Consider the following 19292-nt stretch of genomic DNA (forward strand, 5'->3'; position numbering starts at 1 on the left):
ACTAAGATCTATTAAAGAATGTCGGAAACCTGTAAACACTGACTTTCTTGGCCAAAAAAACAAATAGGCTAGGCTAGTATGGAAATCAGTGGTTATAGGTGACCAAAAAGAAAGGCCGTTTTGTTCTACACAGTGTGTCGAACACTGTGGTTAGCACCATGTTGACATTAACAACAACAACAACAACAACAAAACTACTACTTAATGAGTTCCCTTTAAATGTACACTTGCATGAAATTAAAATGGGCAGGTTTTTAACGCAATATATTATATACACTCACCGGCCACTTTTTTAGGTATACCTTACTAGTACCCGGTTGGACCCCCTTTTACCTTCACAACTGCCTTAATCCTTCATGGCATAGATTCAATAAGGTAGTGGAAAATTCCTCAGAGATTTTGCTCCACATTGACATGATAGCATCACATGATTGCTGCCCATTTGTCGACTCGCATCCATGATGCGAATCTCCCGTTCCACCACATCCTAAAGTTGCTCTATTGGATTGAGATCTGGTGATTGTGGAGGCCATTTGAGTACAGTGAACTCATTGTCATGTTCAAGAAACCACTCTGAGATGATTCACGCTTTATGACATGGTGTGTTATCCTGCTGGAAGTACGCTCTGGTCATAAAGGGATGGACATGGTCAGCAACAATACTCAGGTTGGCTGTGGTGTTGAAATGATGCTCAATTGGTACTAATGCGCCCAATGTGTGGCAAGAAAATATCCCTCACACCATTACACCACCACCAGCAGCCTGAACCGTTAATGCAAGGCAGGATGGATCCATGCTTTCATATTGTTGACGCCAAATTCTGACCCTAGTATCTGAATGTCGCAGCAGAAATCGAGACTCATCAGGCAACGTTTTTCCAATTTTTTATTGTCCAATTTTGGTGAGCCTGTGTGAAATGTAGCCTCAGTTTCCTGTTCTCAGCTGACAGGAGTGGCACCTGGTGTGGTCTTCTGCTGCTGTAGCCCATTCACCTCAAGATTGGATGTGTTGTGTGTTTAGAGATGCTCTTCTGCAGACCTTGGTTGTAATGAGTGGTTATTTGAGTTACTGTTACCTTTCTATCAGCTGGAACCAGTCTGACCATTCTCCTCTGACCTCTGGCACTAACAAGGCATTTGCGCCCACAGAACTGCCCTCACTGGATGTTTTCTCTTTTTCTGACCATTCTCTGTAAACCCTAGAGATGGTTGTGCGTGAAAATCCCAGTAGATCAGCATTTTCTGAAATACTCAGACCAGCCCGTCTGACACCAACAACCATGCCACGTTCAAAGTCACTTTCTTCCCCACTCTGATGCTCGGTTTGAACTGCAGCAGATCGTCTTTTCCATGTCTACATGTCTAAATGCATTGAGTTGCTGCCATGTGATTGGCTGATTAGAAATTTGCGTTAACGAGCAGTTAGACAGGTGTACCTAATAAAGTGGCCTATGAGTGTAGACTGAACATGTAATATGCATCTGTATGTCATCACCACTTCACACAGATAATAGTGGGATCATAAAAAGCATTTTAAAAGAAATCTTTTAAAGCTTGCATTTTACTCTGCTAATGTACTGATGCTTTTATGATGCATATACAGTATGTACTAATGCATGATGTTAATTTGCATAGAGCATTTTACTGTAATATGTATTTTTGCACAATGACTTATTTCAAATCATTAAATGACACCACATTGGTGAATTGGGTTAGCTAAATTGTCTGTATTGTATGTGTGAGAATGAGAGTGTATGGGTGTTTTCCAGTGATGGGTTGCAGCTGGAAGGGCATCTGCTGTGTAAAACATATGCTGGAAAAGTTGGCGGTTCATTCTGCTGTGGCGACTCCTGATTAATAAAGGGACTAAGCTGAAAAGAAAATGAATGAATGAAGAAATGACACCCCAATTGCAAAGACTCAGTCAGCATTATGTCTTGATCGTGTCCCAAATGACCATTGGTTATATGACTTTGTGTTTTTCTCGTTCGATAGGAATGAAAAACAAACTCGTGATGGAGTCTGATATGAAGAAGAAGAAGAATGAGGGAGAAAGTCACATGTTGCCGAGAGGATGGAAATAGCTGCAGTCTCTGTCAAAACAGTTTAGTGCTTTTCTGTTCATATTGTAGTAAACAGACCTCGCATGCACCCATGATGAGGGTGTGTGAGGACAGCAGTGAGAACAGCTGCACACAGAGAACCACTATCTTGGTAAACATGCCACAACACACTCTCTGATTAGCCAAAGTCTAACTATTTATGCGTTACATTTCATTAGGAAGGAGATGTTCTTTGAGTGCATCCATGTGTTAACTGGAGCTAAATGAAGCTCATGAAATGTGCTTTTGTCACAGTATCTATAAATAGCTAGCCTGCCAGATGAGAGCAGATAATCGATATGCCTTGGAGTTAGTTTTTCTTCTTAAGTGCTATCTATTAGCACATCTGCTTGGGACACAGGGTTATTTTAGTTAAATGAATACTTACACTGGTGGCGCAGTAGGTAGTGCTGTTGCCTCACAGCAAGAAGGTTGCCGGTTCGAGCCTTGGCTGGGTCGGTTGGCGTTTTTTGTGTGGAGTTTGCATGTTCTCCCTGTGCTCGCGTAGGTTTCCTCTGGGTGCTCCGTTTTCCCCCACATCGAAAGACATGTGGTACAGGTGAATTGGATAGGCTAAATTGTCAATAGTGTATGAGTGCGAGTGAGTGTGTATGGATGTTTCCCGGAGGTGGGTTACGGCTGGAAGGGCATCCGCTGCATAAAACATGTGCTGGATAAGTTGGTGGTTCATTCTGCTGTGGCGACCCCAAATTATTAAAGGGACTAAGCCGAAAAGAAAATGAATGAATGAATACTTACACTAAAACTATTGGTCAAATTTTTCTTTGTTAAGTAAAATAAATTTAGGCAACAAGATGGCTCAGGGGTTAGCACAGCAAGAAGATCGCTGGTTCGAGTCCCGGCTGGGTCAGTTGGCATTTCTGTGTGGAGTTTTGCACAGGAGAACCCCTGTGTTGGCGTGGGTTTCCTCCTGGTCCTCCAGTTTCCCTAACAGTCCAAACACATGCGCTATAGGTGAATTGAATAAATTAAATTGGCCGTAGGGTATGTGTGTGAATGAGTGTGTATGGCTGTTTCCCAGTACTGGGTTGCAGCTCGAAGGGCATCCGCTGCATAAAACATTTACTAGATAAGTTGGTGGTTCATTCTGCTGTGGCGACCTCTAAAATAGAGACTAAGCTAAAGGACAATGAAGGAATGAGTTGAAAATAAAAACTAATTAATAAAAAAAATGCAACTATAATAACCTTGTTGGGACACTTACGAAACATTGAATGGCTGAAACCTCAGTTATCGGCTTCATTCAGTCCTTTAACGAGGTTTTAATTACATCAATCAACAAACAAGCTTACAGGTTCAATTTAAAATGTTAACATTCACTTCAAAACACTTCTGAAAATATGGTCTCTATTCTTCGGGAGTTAAAAATGTTACACTAGTGTCATATTTAGTACTCCAAGCACAGGGATAAAAGACATGGAAACATGGTGGTGTATGAAAATACATTTTGTGAATATTTGCTTACTTTTGACAGTTTTTAGGTAAAGGAGAGTTTTTTGTTATCTTACATCTCTTGCATTTATCATATCAAGTCAATAGAAAGGAAACTTAGGATATGGGATTGGCACGTGACAGGCCGGATCGAATCTATACCTCTGTGAGAATGTGCACAAACAATTTCCACAAAAATTCTAACAAATATAATCCAAAGCATTGATTGAAAATAATGCACAAATCCATATTGACCTATTTGTTTTATATCTGATTAGTACAATATCAGTTATATCAAAATGAGTTCAATAATTAGACAATTTGGCAATTCTGTTTTTTTTTTTTGTACTTTGTCCTAATTGAACTCCACTATTCTGGGGTTACATACTAGATAAACATACACTACCTGACAAAAGTCTTGTCGTCGATCCCAGTTGTAAGTGCAACAAATAATAACTTGACTTGTAGTTGATCATTTGGAAAAGTGGCAGAAGGTAGATTTTTCCTGATGAATCATCTGTTGATCTGCATCACAATCATCACAAATACTGCAGAAGACCTACTGGAACCCCCACAAACCCAAGATTCTCATAGAAATCAGTCAAGTTTGGTGAAGGAAAAATCATGGTTTGGGGTTACATTCAGTATGGGGGAGTGCGAGAGATCTGCAGAGTGGATGGCAACATCAACAGCCTGAGGTATCAAGACATTTGTGCTGCTCATTACATTACAAACCACAGGAGAGGGCAAATTCTTCAGCAGGATAGCACTCCTCATACTTCAGCCTCCACATCAAAGTTCCTGAAAGCATAGAAGGTCAAGGTGCTCCAGGATTGGCCACTCTAGTCACCAGACATGAACGTTATTGAGCATGTCTGGGGTAAGATGAAGCAGGAGGTGTTGAAGATGAATCCAAAGAATCTTGATGAACTCTGGGAGTCCTGCAAGAACGCTTTCTTTGCCATTCCAGATGACTTTATTAATAAGTGATTTGAGTCATTGCAGAGATGTATGGATGCAGTCCTTTAAGCTCATGGGAGTCATACACAATATTAATTCTGTTTCCACTGCAGCATGACTATATATTCTATACAGGACATTATTTCTGTTCAGTGGCAAGACTTTTGTCTAAGCAAAGTCAGACCTTACTGTCCTCATGAAATCATTAAAAATCAAGACATGATCATATTTTATTTTGGTCAAATAAGCGTAATCTAGAGGCCTTTGCTTTTCATATAAGCCCCTTCTGATACCAAATCATCAACTAAAAGTCAAGTTATTATTTGTTGTTCCTAAAACTTAGATAGGCGACAAGACTTTTGTCAGGTAGTGCATATTTGGTGATTTACAGCTGAATGTAAAACAGAATCTACCAGACACAAAGTGAGAACAGACATTAAAAGAAGGAATACACTTGACGTAAATGGTGAACAAAAGTCAGTCCAGGGGTAAATCGGTTATTCTGTATGCATTACTCCTCTCCCCTGAATCTCCTGGTTTCAAGGAAGCATAGGTCAAACGTGAGACTAGGTCATGATGTTCCTGTTAAAGTCATATGAAAGTCTTCTCTTAGCATTTGCAGCTAACTGTTGGTTGGATGATGGGAGATTTGGAGAAAACCTGGCGGTGGACTTCAGTCGTACTGTCACGCATTCCTGGAGAAGAAAAGGAGGATGGTGTGGTTGAAATGCTGAAAACATACACTTAGCTGTATTTAAATAAAATATGCTGTGTGCAAACATAATATTTGCTACTGTTTTAATACCAAGGAAATTCTTCAGAATAGATTATTGCAGTGGTTTCACCTTTCATTACTTACAGAACTGGATTCTTCCAAATGCAGTGACTGAAGGAGAAGTTTACAAGACAGAGACTCCGCCCTCTTATATTTCACACCAATCATCCGGTCCAGATCCTGCAAGCCATCAAGTAAGCTCTGTTCCCTTTGGGCCAAAGCAAAACGATTAACTTGGAATTTAATAGCATGTAACAAGAAAAACAAATACTTTTATTGAATGTGAAATCACCAGAGAAACATTGGTTTTACTTTTTTTGGTCATTTCAAGAGGATGAAAAACAGGATTTCATGCAAAACAATAAGGTCTTTGTGTTCTGATGAAATGCGGTGGTATCTTGTGTTACCACAAGGTGGCAGTAGAAATTTAATATAGGTCAGGGATTTGTCTACAGTTTCTGGAGCCTCCACAGTACTGAACATTCTGTTTTGTTCCCCTTGCAGACTGATGAGTTAAAGCGATAGTTCACTCAAATATGAAAATTTACTCTGTACACAGAAAAAAATAATTCATTGGATTTACTAATATATGTTATGAGGTAAAAACCTTTAGGAATTTCCTTTTTTTTGTGTTGAACACAAAAGAAGATGTTTTGAAAAATGTTGGAAGCCTGTAACCACTGACTTCCATAGTAGGAAAAACAAATACTGTGGAAGTTAATGGTTACAGGTTTCCAACATATCTGAAATATCTTATATTGTGTTCAACAGACAAAAGAAACTCAAACAGGTTTGTGATAAGTGAGTAAATCAGGGGTTCCCAAACTTTTCAGCCTGCGACCCCTCAAAATAACAATAACAATGACAGTGACTTGCGACCCCCAATATCCTCTAAAGGATACAAATATCCAAATCTTGCATGTTCAGTCATGGCCTGTATTTATTTTTAATGTACGTGAGTACCGTAAAGGTCTCAAAAAGTTTAATCTGGTGCCATAAAATCAATCTGCTGCATCTGACGCTATTGCTGTGTCTTTAATATAACATAATCACAATCCAATGGGAAAAAACTATAATAAATCAAACGGCTTAAGGATTTTAATTAGCATGTTGTTGTTTTTTTTAATGTAACTATTAACAATTTATATCTTTTGTAAGTTATGGATAAAATATGGTAATTCTAATAGTTAAATAAAATGAATAAAATTTTTGGAAATCACCAAGTGACCTCCACTCATTGTCCCGCGACCCCCACTTATATGAACCACTGGAGTAAATGATGACAAAATTTTCAGGTTTGGGTGAGTTTTGTTATTTTTTTATGTTCAGTAAAAATGCTAGGTAAATTTGTAATGGTAACGTAAAAAATAAAAGGATAGATCACTCTAAACTGGTCATATTTTACTTTATTAATGCTAAAAGTCTTATTTAATTTATGTTTTCTTATGTTTGTTGAACACAAAAGAAGATATTCTGAAAAATGTTGAAAACCTGTAACTATTGATTTCCATAGTAGGAAATCAAACACTGTGGAGGTCAATGGTTACAGGTTTCCAGCATATCTGAAATAGCTTATATTGTGTTTAACAGAAAAAAAGAAACTCAAACAGGTTTGTAATAAGTGAAGGTTTAGTAAATGATAACCTAGTTATAAGTTTTAAGTGAACTATTGGGTTATTTTTTTATGTTCAGTAAAAATGCAATGTAAATTTGTAATAGTAACGTAAAAAATAAAAGGATAGATCACTCTAAACTGAACATTTTGTCATTTTTCATGCTTTACTTGTCAGATATTTACCAGACATACAAGATTAACCCATGTTGTTGTTTTTTTTTGCTTAAAGCTGAAGACCCCACTCAGTGTTTTTACTGCACAATTCTTCTTACAGTAAAACACATGTATTACTGCTAAAAGTCTTATTTAATTTGTTTGTTGTTTCTAATGATATTTTATATTGTAAATGAAATGTTCTTGTCATAAAAAATAGCCTTGATTGCTGACATAGTATTAAACAAAAAAAAAATCATTATCATGATTATCTTTACTTGTCACAAATCTGTTTGAGTGTCTTTCTTCTGTTGAACGCAAAAGTAGATGTTTCAAAAAATGTTGGAAACCTGTAACCACTGACTTCCATAGTAGGAAAAACAAATACTGTGAAAGTCAATGGTTACAGGTTTCCAGCATTTTTAAAAACATCTACTTTTGCGTTCAAGAGGAAAAAAAGAAACTCAAACAGGTTTTGAATAAGTGAAGGTTTAGTAAATGATGACCCAGTTTTAAGTTTTGGGTGAACTATTGGGTTATTTTTTATGTTCAGTAAAAATGCAATGTAAATTTGTAATAGTGTAGCCATTCAAAATCTTGAAAACGTGTAACCATTGACTTCTATAGTTTTTGTTTTTCCTTTGATAAATGTCAGTGGCTGTTGGTTTCCAACATTCTTCAAAATATCTTCTTTTCTGTTCAACTCAAACAGGTTTGGAAACATTTGAGGCTGAGTAAAAATCTTCATTGTTAGGTAAACTATCCCTTTAAGGCTGTTGTGAATAATGCAACATACTTGCGCTCCCCTGTATTGCTGTTTTCAGCTGGTCCTTGCAGAAGTTGCTTTAGTGTGGGAATGTATCCAGGATCTTCACAGGAGGGGTTTTCTGAGGGAAAGGCTTCTAGAAACACATTTGACTACACACACACAAACACACACACATGCAAATAAAAGTCATTAGTCATCAGGGAATTGACAGTGATGAGGGCAGTGAGTGGGTCGATAACTATCTCATGGCTCTCTGGAATATTCCTGATGCACAGTTTTATTTAGGTCAACTTTTTAGTTTAATAATGACTGCTTAAAGGGATAGGATACCCAAAACTGAAAATACAGATTCAGTCACTTGTCATAAACCTGTTCGAGTTTCTTTCTTCTGCTGAAAAATGCTGAAACCATTGATTTCTATGGGATATGTTTTTCTTACTATGGGAGTCAGTGGTTACAGGTTTGTAACATTTCAACTGTTTGTTTAACAGAATAAAGAAACTCATAATGGGTAAATACTGAGTACATTTTGGGTGAACTATCCCTTTAACTGTGTTATTAATTTCTATCTCATATTGTATCTCAGCTAGGGAATTAAATACAGTATTTTCTCATTGTTTATTCTACCTTATGTGGTTTTAAACCTTTACGAGTTCCTTTCTTCTGTTAAACACAAAAGAAGATATTTTGAAGAATGCTGGAATCTATCAACTTCTTTAGTAAGAAAAAATAACTATCGAAGTCAATGGGTGCCAGCATTTTTCAAAGTATCCTTTTTTGTTAAACAGCAGAAATAGTGAAGGTTGAGTGAAACATTTTCTGTGAACTATCCCTTTAAATGTGCAACTGATTTCCTTCTCATATCATAAGTTTACATCTCAGATAGGGATTTTAATATATTTGTTTCAGCGTCTGTAATTGGATAGTTCACCCTAAATTGAAAATTACCTCATGTTCTTTTAAACCTTCATGAGTTTCTTCTGTCGAACACAAATGAAGATATTTTGAAGAATGCTGGGATCCTTCAACTTCTTCAGTAAGAAAAAAATAACTATAGAAGTCAATGGGTGCCAGATACCAGCATTTTTCAAAATATCTTTTATTTGTTCAACAGCAGAAATAGTGAAGGTTGAGTGAAAAATTTTCATTTTTCGGTGAACTATCCCTTTAAATGTGCAACAGATTTCCTTCTCATATCGTTTGTTTACATCTCAGAAAGGGATTTTAATATATTATTTTCTGTGTCTGTAATGGGATAGTTCACCCTAAAATGAAAATAATCTCATGTTGTTTTAAACTTTCACGAGTTTCTTCTGTTAAACACAAAAGAAGATATTTTGAAGAATGCTGGCACCCATCAAATTCCATAGTAGGCAGAAAATTACTATGGAAGTCAATGGGTGCCAGCATTTTTCCAAAATATCTTCTTTTGTGAGTAAATGATGGCATGGTTTTCATTTATGGGTGAACTATCCCTTTAACTGTGTTACCAATTTCCTTCTTATATTGTATCTATACATCTCAACTAGGGATTAAATGCAGTATTTTCAGGGATTGTTCACCCTAAAATGAAAATTACCCCTTTGTTTATTCTCTCTGATGTGGTTTTAAACGTTTGCAGGTTTCTTTCTTCTGTTGAACACAAAAGAAGATATTTTGAAGAATGCTGACACCCATCAACATATACATTAGGAGAGAAATTACTATGGAAGTCAATGAGTGCCAGATACCAACATTTTTCAAAATATCTTCTTTTGTGTTCAACAGCAGAAATAATGAAGGTTGAGTGAAAATATTCATTTTTGGGTGAACTTGCCCTTTAAAAGTCTTGTCAATAATCTAAAAGAATAGTTATTATAACCACTTTACCACATTATGAAGAGTAGAGAGGGGAAGTTTTGGCTTTTCAGTAGAAGGCCACCACTGTTCACCAGGCACAATCTTCTGATCCACAGTCTCCTGGTTGAAGGCAACCCATGTGGTCTCTGACTGCTGACATGACTGAACCGCCGTCCAATCAGATGCCCAGGATGCAGATTTATTTGCATCAGCAGAACTTGTGTGTTCTTCTAAAGGAAGAGAAAAATTCATGTAAGTCTTCATCGTGTCTCTCATAAACAAAATCTCTTTAAAAGTTGGAAGATGTTCTGCTTTCTGTGGTCAAAAGGTTTCACAAACTAGTACCAAGGCATGTGTGCAATAACTGAGAGGTGGTGGTGAAAGTGTTGAACCATACTTCAGTTGTCTTTTACTGTATACTCATATCTATTGAGTTGTTTTTAGAAATTTGTAGGAATGAATAACATAGGCTCTTTGTAAAACATCCACATACATACTTTTGCGACCCCCCCCAAAACCCCCCATACTTACAAATCTCTGCAGTTTCTAGTTGGAATGAACTTTAGTGGCAGTATGATTACAGAGACTTGCTATCAATTAATTAATAATGAAAATGTATTTGCAAGTGATGAAAGCTATGACAGGGCGGCATGGTGTCTCAGTGGTTAGAACTGTCGCCTCATAACAAGAAGGCCGCTGATTCGAGTCCAGTGTTGGCGTGGGTTTCCTCGGGGTGCCCCGGTTTCCCACACAGTCCAAACTCATGCCCTATAAGTAAGTTGTGTGAACTAAATTGGCCATAGTGTAATTGGCCAAGGGCATCCGCTGCATAAAACATACGCTGAAATAGTTGGCGGTTCATTCCGCTGTGGCATCCTCTAATAATTAAGGGAGTAATCTGAAGGAAAATGAATGATATGACCTTTAAAGCACTTTTATCATAGTGTTTGACTATGTTTATGGACTTTTGCATCACATAATCAACATGATTTCTGATACAATAAACCATCTATGTGGCTCACCCATTCAGCCTTGCACTTGAAATGCACTTGAGTATAAGTATTATGAAATTAAAAGTAACCAAAAAAGAGGTCACCTGTACAGACAAAACTAGCTCAAATGGAGTGATTGATTAGTTTTTTGTCTAATGCTTGCTTCTTTTTGAAACTACTGATCAAGTTTGAGTTAGAGTTTACTTTAACGTAGTTTCTTACTTCAATGTTTTCAAAAATAAAAAGACAATTCATGATTCTCTTCCCACACACTCAGAAAAAAAGGTACACGGTGGTACAAATAATGCTCCTTAAGGAACAGTTTTGTACCTGTGTAAAAGTTGTACCTTATATGGTACAGAAATGACCTCTAATGATACTGTTCTGTACCTTTTGTACCATGGTACAATTGAAATGAAGGTACACAATTGTTTTCATAAAAAAGGTACATAAGTGTTGGACAACTCCTTCTTTATTACAATATCTGAAAATAAATATAAAGAAAGGCAAAGTGATTTTATGAATAATTTCCATATTAAAACATGAATTTTAAAGCATATGTTTAAAGAAACTCAGAAACATTACTTATTAAGTTCTATGAAACAAAACAACTGGTAAAACAAAACTACAGGTACTTTAAACATTTAAGGCATTTTTAATAATTGTTTGGTAAGCATTTTCTGATAAATACATTTTCATTATTGATATCTGCACCTTTTGGCGTTTGCTTTCCACTACACAATGTTGTACAGTATATTGTACATGGGAGAAGGTATTTCTTTAACATTTTTGTGAAAATTGTTGTGAAATGTTCAGCAAAAATAGATCTTTTGATTTATGTTAAAGTATTTTTTTATTCTTTATTGTAAATGGAAAAGCTGCATTTACACAAAAGAAACGTTTTTAAAACATTGTTTAATAAACGTATTTGATGTTTTATATTTACTGAAAATAAATTGACACATTTTGGATAAAGCAAAACGCCTTTAAATAGTTCTTGAAGGAACACATTTGACATGGTTAGGGTACAAAGTATCTTGTCACTGTAGTGGTACCTTCATGGATCTGATTTGTATCTTTGATGAAGGTACTGTGCAATATTGTATCTGCAGGTACATTTTGGTTTCCCATGGTACAGATCATGTCCTTATAGGTACAAACTGCAATGGTACAAATGTGTTTCTTTGTCTAAAGGTACAATTCTATTCTATAAAAAGGTATTGCCCCAGTGACAAGGTTTGTACTTTCTTTGGTACAACATTGTACCATTTTTTTTGAGAGTGCAAACAATGTATTTCCAAAACTCTGCGACACAAGTAATCACACACTGCATGTTACACTTTTAAAGTGTTGTTAAATGTGTAAGAAGCAGCATAATATAATTTTGCAGAAATATTGCCACGGGCACGTTTTTCCAATAAGCCTGGAATGGAAAGGTATGTTAAACTGATTCCAGAAATAACTTATTTGTCATATATAAGATTAACTTGGGTGACCTTATTCCAGAACTAAAAACTATATAGAAAGTAGGTCAAACCTTGTTTACGCAGACTACCTGAATCACCTGCTTTCACCTTTTTACAGAACAGGATTAATCCTGTGGATTAAGATTACACAGTGACTGCCAGAAATGTAATTATATTATTAAAGGGGAAAGCCTTTGTTTTTGACCAAAAATTATCAACAGAATACAGAGGGGATGAATAAATAATGCAGAGTTTGTCCAATTTTGTGATCAAGCCATTGCTTCACATGCTTCCCAGTGGCCTTGTGTTTGCATGTCTTTTTAATGCTGCCTTCTGCCTTAGGCTGGTACACAGCAACAGGGGGAGTCAGCGGTTGGGGGGGGGGGGGGGGGGGGGGGGGGTAGAGAGTAGGAATTCCAAGTAGTGCTTTAAATAATTAATATCTTCACATGAGGTCGAGGGAAGCGAGGGGGTCTGCTGGAATCCAGGTCAATCTAAACAGACTATTTAGTACTGTGACTGCATGTGGATCTGGCCACTGACACCCAAACAAAGCCAGTATCCTACTCACAAAAGAACTTACTGTACCTTCCTTCTAATTAGGCCTCTTTATTTGACATTTTCATGTTGAGATTAATAGCTGAAGCTTTTATCATGGTATTAGCACGGTATTCACCTAAGCTGCAAAAAGGTTTACTTCATCAGCTGTAATAACCAATGAATACTCAGTGCATTGCTTTGTTTTAGATGTTCAGAGTAAATAAAAGTTTTGAACAAATGAAATTGCAAAAGGATGATTATATAACACTTTAACTAAAAGTCTCGTTATTAAAGTTAATATTGAGAAACGTTATACGTTAATTAAGGTAATCAAAATAAAATACAACCGAATTTTATGAGTTATTAACTTAATTTTTTTTAAACGATTACGACTTTTGATCTTAAGGTGTTAATAGGTATTAACTAATAAATTAACATCACCTAAGATTAATAAATGATTTTATAGTTGCCATTACATTGACTTTAGTTAAATTAACAAATGGACCTTGGTGTGTAGAGTTAACAAACAAAAGGCTTATTCATAGTCACAGAACGTTCAATGTTTCAAGCCAGATTAGCATGTGAAAATGTTAATTTTGAAAGTAAATCACATATTAAAGAGAAATTAAAATGATCGTGCCCAACTGAGCCTGGTTTCTCTCAAGGTTTTTTTTCTTCACTTTCGCCAATTAGTGAAGTTTTTTTTCCCTCTCCGCTGTCGCCACTAGCTTGCATGGTTTGGGATCTATAGAGCTGCGCATCGTTGGATTTGCTCTTCAGTGCTTGGACTCTCAGTAGTGATTATTAAACCACACTGAACTGAGCTCAACTGAACTGAACTTAAACACTACAAACTGAACTGACACTGTTCCAATTTACTATGACCGTTTATGTGAAGCTGCTTTGACACAATCTACATTGTATAAGCGCTATACAAATAAAGGTGAATTGAATTGAATTGAATATTAAGTCTTAGCGTTTTTGATGCTGTGATGAACAACCACTGCTAATCCAAAAATCTTAATATTCATAAAAGCACTCTAAAAGTTTAAATAATAAATGTTAAATTGACAAATGTTAACAAATGCACCTTATGCTTAGTTCAGACTGCATGATTTTCGCCCCAATTTAGACTCGCCAACTCAATGGTTACAGGAGATTGAGAAATCGCCGATAAATGCCTGAAATCACAGGTAAATTGGTGCTCGTTCACGTGAGTAACAATCACACAGTGTGAACTATCAAAGACGCATTCTGAGAGAATCGCCGATTAGTCAACGACACCCGTGAGATATTTGGCTTGCTAAATATCTGGAGCTGTCGGCGATTCAAATCACGCCGTGTGAAATGTGTTCTGATTGAAAATAACATCAGCGGTTGCCTACAGCCAATGAGAGAGCAGCATTCACTAGTATGGGTATCTGCAGCCCAGCGGGAGATTGGGGGGAGAAATTAAAAGGGCTTTTTTTCGGTCCATTCGGAACCAAGAAATGGAGGAAAAACTAGTGGAAATTTGGCAGCAGCACCAGTGTCTGTTTGATGTGTCATCCGAGCAATACCACAACCAGGTCGAAAAAGAAAAAAGTCGAGGAGAAATAGCTAATTCCCTACAAAAGCCAGATGAGCAATATAAGTATATTTTCTACCCCCACTAATCATCTTCTCAATATGTAGTTAATTACAAAAGATCTACTATGGACCTCGCGTTGTTTCCATGTCACTTTCTCGCGTGTGTTTGGTTGTGAGACGTAGTTTGGAGACCGAGTTGTCGGCGATTCTTCCTATTGTAAAGTCATGCAATGTGAAACCCCCTGTCACCGATCCATCTTGCAGTGTAAACACAGCAGCGATGAAATGCTACCCCATTGCGTTGTCAAAACATCTGACTACTTTGAAAATCACGTAAGTCTGAACTCGGCATTAGTGTATAGAGTTAACGAACAAAAGAGCTATTAATATTCACTGAGTTTTTAATGTTTTAAGCCAGATTAGCATGTGAAAATGTTCATGTTTATTAAGTCTTTAGCATTTGATGCTGTGATGAACAACCGCTGCTAATACAACGATCTCAGTATTCCCAAAAAGCACTCTAAAAGTAGAAATAATAAATATTAAATTAACAAATGGGCCTTAGTGTATAGAGTTAACAAACAAAAGGCCTATAATTATTCACAGAATTGTGTTAAACCAGATTAGCATGTGAAAATGTTAATGCTAACGCCTTTTAAGTCTTCACACATTTGATGCTGTGATGAACAACCACTGCTAGTACAATTGGAATATTCTTAAAAGGCACTGATATCAATATTTTGCATGTTCATTATCACAATATATGAATATCTACATATGTATACTTCTAATGTGGCATAGGGATGTACTTTTAAGTCTGTAGTGTACTTACCACAGTTGTAATCTTCTCCCGGAGCCAACTGTTGGACCTCCCTGAACTCGTCCGTCCACAGCTGCTCTGCACCCGCCTGCATGAACGCCCCGAACTCATCCTCCTCGCCCACATCCGAACACCCCTCGTCAGCGGCCACCGTGTCCCCGTGGTCAACTCTCGCCGGCTCTGACAGCAACTCTGAGTTCAGCACAAGCAGCACGTCTCCACCTCCAGCCCCCCCCTCGCTCGTGCCTAACGCTGGGACGGCTGTTGCTATGGCTGCAGTGGTGGTTGGGGCAGGATTAGGCTGGGAGTGAATGGTGGTTACAGTTACATTGGAGGTTGTTGGTGCGGTAAAACCTCGTGAAGGGGATTTGTCAGACTGCTGAACTTCAAGTTGCTCCGTGATTAATTGCTGAGGCGAGCACACGGACGGCCTCCTCTTCTTCTCTGTAGTGCTACATTCAACATCCACCGGCGTGCGGCAGCCCTCGGGCACGGCTGTAGTCTTTGTGTCTGGAGTGCCATCGCTCAGTGCTGAGAGATCGGCCGTCTCCACCGAATGTAGATTCTCACGCTCTTGCAGGCGCTCATCTGGCCTGGATTCTTGATCCTTCTGAAAGCTGACAGGGATTTCGGATGGAGGATGATCTACGTCGGGCTCAGTGTTGTAGTTTGTTGTGGGGAGTTTTGTATTTAGAGTACTCTCAAGTGCTACAGATGATCTTAGGTTTGGCACATAATCAGTTGAGCTGTTAATGTTATGGTGATCATTGGGACATTGACTAAACTCCTGTGCATCACCATTGGCACAATTTGATCCTATTTTGAATTCGTTATTAAATCGATAATCACTCATCCCAGGTTCAACCTGCTCATCTAGTTTGGCACATGCTTTTGCAGAAGAGCAGCAGTTTTCAGGTGCAACAGGTTGACCCTCTTCAACTTTGACTAAATCCTTGACGTCTTTCTGATTTGCACTGGTTCCTTCTTGACATCGTGTTATGGTGTGATTTGGAGTGGCGTTGAGTGATCGTGTGTCTGAAATCACTGCGCTTTCTTGGTCGCCATGTTCCAGCTCAATGCACTGATTACTAATTTCCCCACTGCCGTGAGCTGCTGCTCTTTTCTCCACTGAGCCTGTTGTTTTACTGCACTTCCTCCATTTTCTTATGGCCCTCGGCTTGGCCTTGAACATCCCGCCTTCATCCGTCCCGTCCTGGCTCGCTCTCTGCCCCCTAGAGGAGCATCTAAGCTCTTCCTTTGTCCCTTCGAGGATGACAGCGTGAGTCCGTGGACTTACAAGTCTCATCCCAGCCCCTCGGTTTCCTACAGCACAGATATAGCTGCCTCGTCCTTGGGCTTTGAGAAAAAGGCAGCGAGTCTGAGTCTGTCTGCCTCCCGCTTCTGTGCCTTTCAAAGTGGCCACAGTCACAAGTGCACCAAGTCCGCCTTGCCGGACCCCTGGAGTTCTCGCTGCATTACTTGCGCTTTCCAATGTGTGCCCATAACCACTGCTGACCGGAGCTGACCAGCTTCTCTGCCCCACCCTGTTTTCATGGGGCTGTTGGCATGTGCCCTGTACCCGGGGTCCAATATTAGCCTTTCTCCTGGCTTTAGAGTAGCCGCCACTCACAGCCCATGCCCTCAGGCCTTTAATCAGGGGAATGGCTCCAAACTCAAGGGCACTGGTGAATGAAACATTGGTTCTTCGGCACTCATTCAGTAGATCCCTATGGGTCATGTCCAAGCAGTTATTGTTGTTGTTCTGCTGCAGCATTCTTCTCGGGGGATTAATATCAGAGGCTGTGATGGGTAAAAACAGCATTCGGGATCTGTTACAGCACAGCTTTTATCATTCAGCTACAGAATGCAGACAGAATTTGTGTAAAAAGTGTAATGTCTACTGATTAAAGACAAGTAGAGATTAAGTGCCCTCTCTAACTTTATAGTTCAAGTTAAATGGTCGTTAAATGAATAAGGATGAATTAAGAATGAATCATTTGATATTCATTGGATTTCATATCACATGTGAAATCATCAATGTCAGTTGAGAATATACAGTGCTCAGCATATTTTTAATAGGAAGCTATACAATAATATATTTGTGCATATACATTAGATTAGTCAGTACTGAAGCCAAATCTGGAGCTAATCTAACAAAATAACTTACGATAACGGTCCAAAAACTAGTACACCCAAATTTATTTATAATAGAAAAATATTAAATACAATTTTAAAAAAGAGGAAAAATCAAGAAAAGCAAAAAAAAAAAAAAAAAGAAAGAAAAAACAGAAAAATTAGCTGAAATTTTGTAGTTTTTTTTTGTTGCAATATTTTGCTTGAATTTAATTTAGTTATCTTTCAATTTCTAAATATGTTTGGTGACTAAAATATTATTTTAATAAATATATCTGTTTAATAAATCTGTTCTGTTTAAATGGACCAAAACACATTGCCTATATTCACTGGGAAATGAATAAAATTATATTAAATATATATCTGAAATATGTAATAAATAAACTCTATCTGTATTACTACAATTTTACAGTAATGTTTATGGTTATGGCAAATAATTAGTTATTTCGACTCGATTTATTAATCTTAGTTAATATCAACTCCTATTTATGCATTATTTAAGAGCAAAAGTTGTTTTTACTAAAATGAACATTTTTATTAATTAACCTGAACAAAGATTAATAAATGCTCTAAAATATATAACTCATTATGCATTTATGGTAATTAATTAATTAATTAATGGTATCACATAATAACTTGTTGTTAAGGCTTACCGAAAATATATAAATATTATATTATATTATAATACATACATACATATATATATATATATATATATATATATATATATATATATATATATATATATATATATATATGTATGTATGTATATATATATATATATATATATATATATATATATATATATATATATATATATATATATATATATATATATGTATGTATATATATATATATATATATATATATATATATATATATATATTTATATATATATATATATATATATATTATACTTTTAGTTATTGCAGCTATATTTAAATTAGATTGTCATCAAAAGTTAGCTCCAATTCATTATAATTACTTTTATATTTTAAATTATAACTGTTTAATATAAAATGCATAGTACACGTGTACATAAATTCATTATTTTTAAAATGGATTACATTCAATATTAGTACAATGAATACTTTAATCTTATATTGAATACGCTATAATCTATATTATCCTCAGATCCTCGCCTGTCACAAACTATGTCATGATGATCATACAGAGGATGCTGTATTACGTAGTCTACACACACAAAATACGTGATCGCATCACTTGCACCAAATCGGGGGAGTCTATCATTAACTAACACTTGCCCACACAGATGTATCCTAACACGAAGCATCCTCGAGGAGGGGGAATTATCCGCATCGCTTCTTTTCGTGTTTTAATCCCAGATACCCTTTCATTTTAAAATAATAAATACCCGGTCTTTCTTTCTTTGTACCCGCTTACCTTTACAGTGTGCCAGTCATTTTCCTCGTGCTGAAAGCGATGTCACGAATCACACAATTCCAGCTGTCGTACGTTGTGAAGATGCTTCTGGGCTGAAGGATTTTGCCTTTAACCTTCAAGGGGATTTTGGACTGCGTGGAAATGATGATATCCATAACACCTCTCCGTTTAAGACCGCATATCCGAATACAGACCAATGAATTTTAGTGAAGCCTATTAAATCCCATCTTCATCTCGTGTGCTCCGTTAAAGCGAACGTCACCCCTCCGTGTCTCCTCATAGCGCAGGCTGCTTTTACTGGCGATGCAACGCAGATCCTCCGCAATCCCGCGCGTGCGCTCAGCTGACCAATAGCGCGCACGCTGCCGGTGCGTCCACGTTTACGCACGAGCACGACACGCACATGCGCCAACATTACCTCATTATATCTTCATTTACATCTTCAGTCAGTTCTGGTGAGTACAGTAGGTCACCTTGTGTCTTCACCTTTTTGAATGCCTCGTACACCGTCTCTTTTGGTAGTGTTCTTTCTTTTAAACGCGTAATTGCTACTTAAAATTCAAGTTTTGTGCATATTGGTCGAAACGAGACGTCTCGTTTTGTTGTCTGCATTAAATTGACAGACTTTGTGGTGTTTCAAGTCACTTTTGTGAGAGTAAAATATCAAAATATAGGTGAACATATTTATTTTAGTTCAGCGTAA

General features: G+C 37.2%; 1 protein-coding gene across 4 annotated transcripts; it reads right to left on the minus strand.

Annotated features, from left to right (window-relative positions):
* Positions 1 to 3369: 3369 nt before the first annotated feature.
* si:ch211-14c7.2 (uncharacterized) lies at positions 3370 to 18989 on the minus strand. Of its 4 annotated transcripts, XM_056478860.1 has the most exons (6): positions 18590 to 18989; positions 15065 to 16852; positions 9696 to 9895; positions 7854 to 7975; positions 5374 to 5497; positions 3370 to 5209 (listed from the first exon to the last, which is right to left on the minus strand). In XM_056478860.1, the coding sequence occupies exons 2-6, from the start codon at positions 16824 to 16826 to the stop codon at positions 5081 to 5083; spliced, it is 2337 nt and encodes a 778-aa protein (XP_056334835.1). In that variant the 5' UTR covers positions 16827 to 16852; positions 18590 to 18989; the 3' UTR covers positions 3370 to 5080. The 4 variants fall into 4 exon arrangements, with proteins under 4 accessions (XP_056334835.1, XP_056334834.1, XP_056334833.1 ...); XM_056478859.1 differs by lacking the exon at positions 18590 to 18989 and having other exon boundaries at positions 9696 to 9892; positions 15065 to 16968; XM_056478858.1 differs by lacking the exon at positions 18590 to 18989 and having other exon boundaries at positions 15065 to 16968.
* Between the last annotated feature and the right edge of the window lie 303 nt (positions 18990 to 19292).

This window comes from Danio aesculapii, chromosome 18 (assembly GCF_903798145.1).
Source record: "Danio aesculapii chromosome 18, fDanAes4.1, whole genome shotgun sequence".
Lineage (NCBI taxonomy): Eukaryota > Metazoa > Chordata > Actinopteri > Cypriniformes > Danionidae > Danio > Danio aesculapii.

Coding starts and splice junctions, on each gene's coding strand:
- si:ch211-14c7.2 (XM_056478858.1), bottom strand. CDS start 16,874: ATGCTGTTTTTACCCATCACAGCCTCTGATATTAATCCCCCGAGAAGA. Junction 7,976..9,695: donor TCTCTACTCTTCATAATGTG/GTAAAGTGGTTA, acceptor GTGTGTGTGTAG/TCAAATGTGTTTCTAGAAGC. Junction 5,210..5,373: donor ATTTGGAAGAATCCAGTTCT/GTAAGTAATGAA, acceptor TTTCTTCTCCAG/GAATGCGTGACAGTACGACT.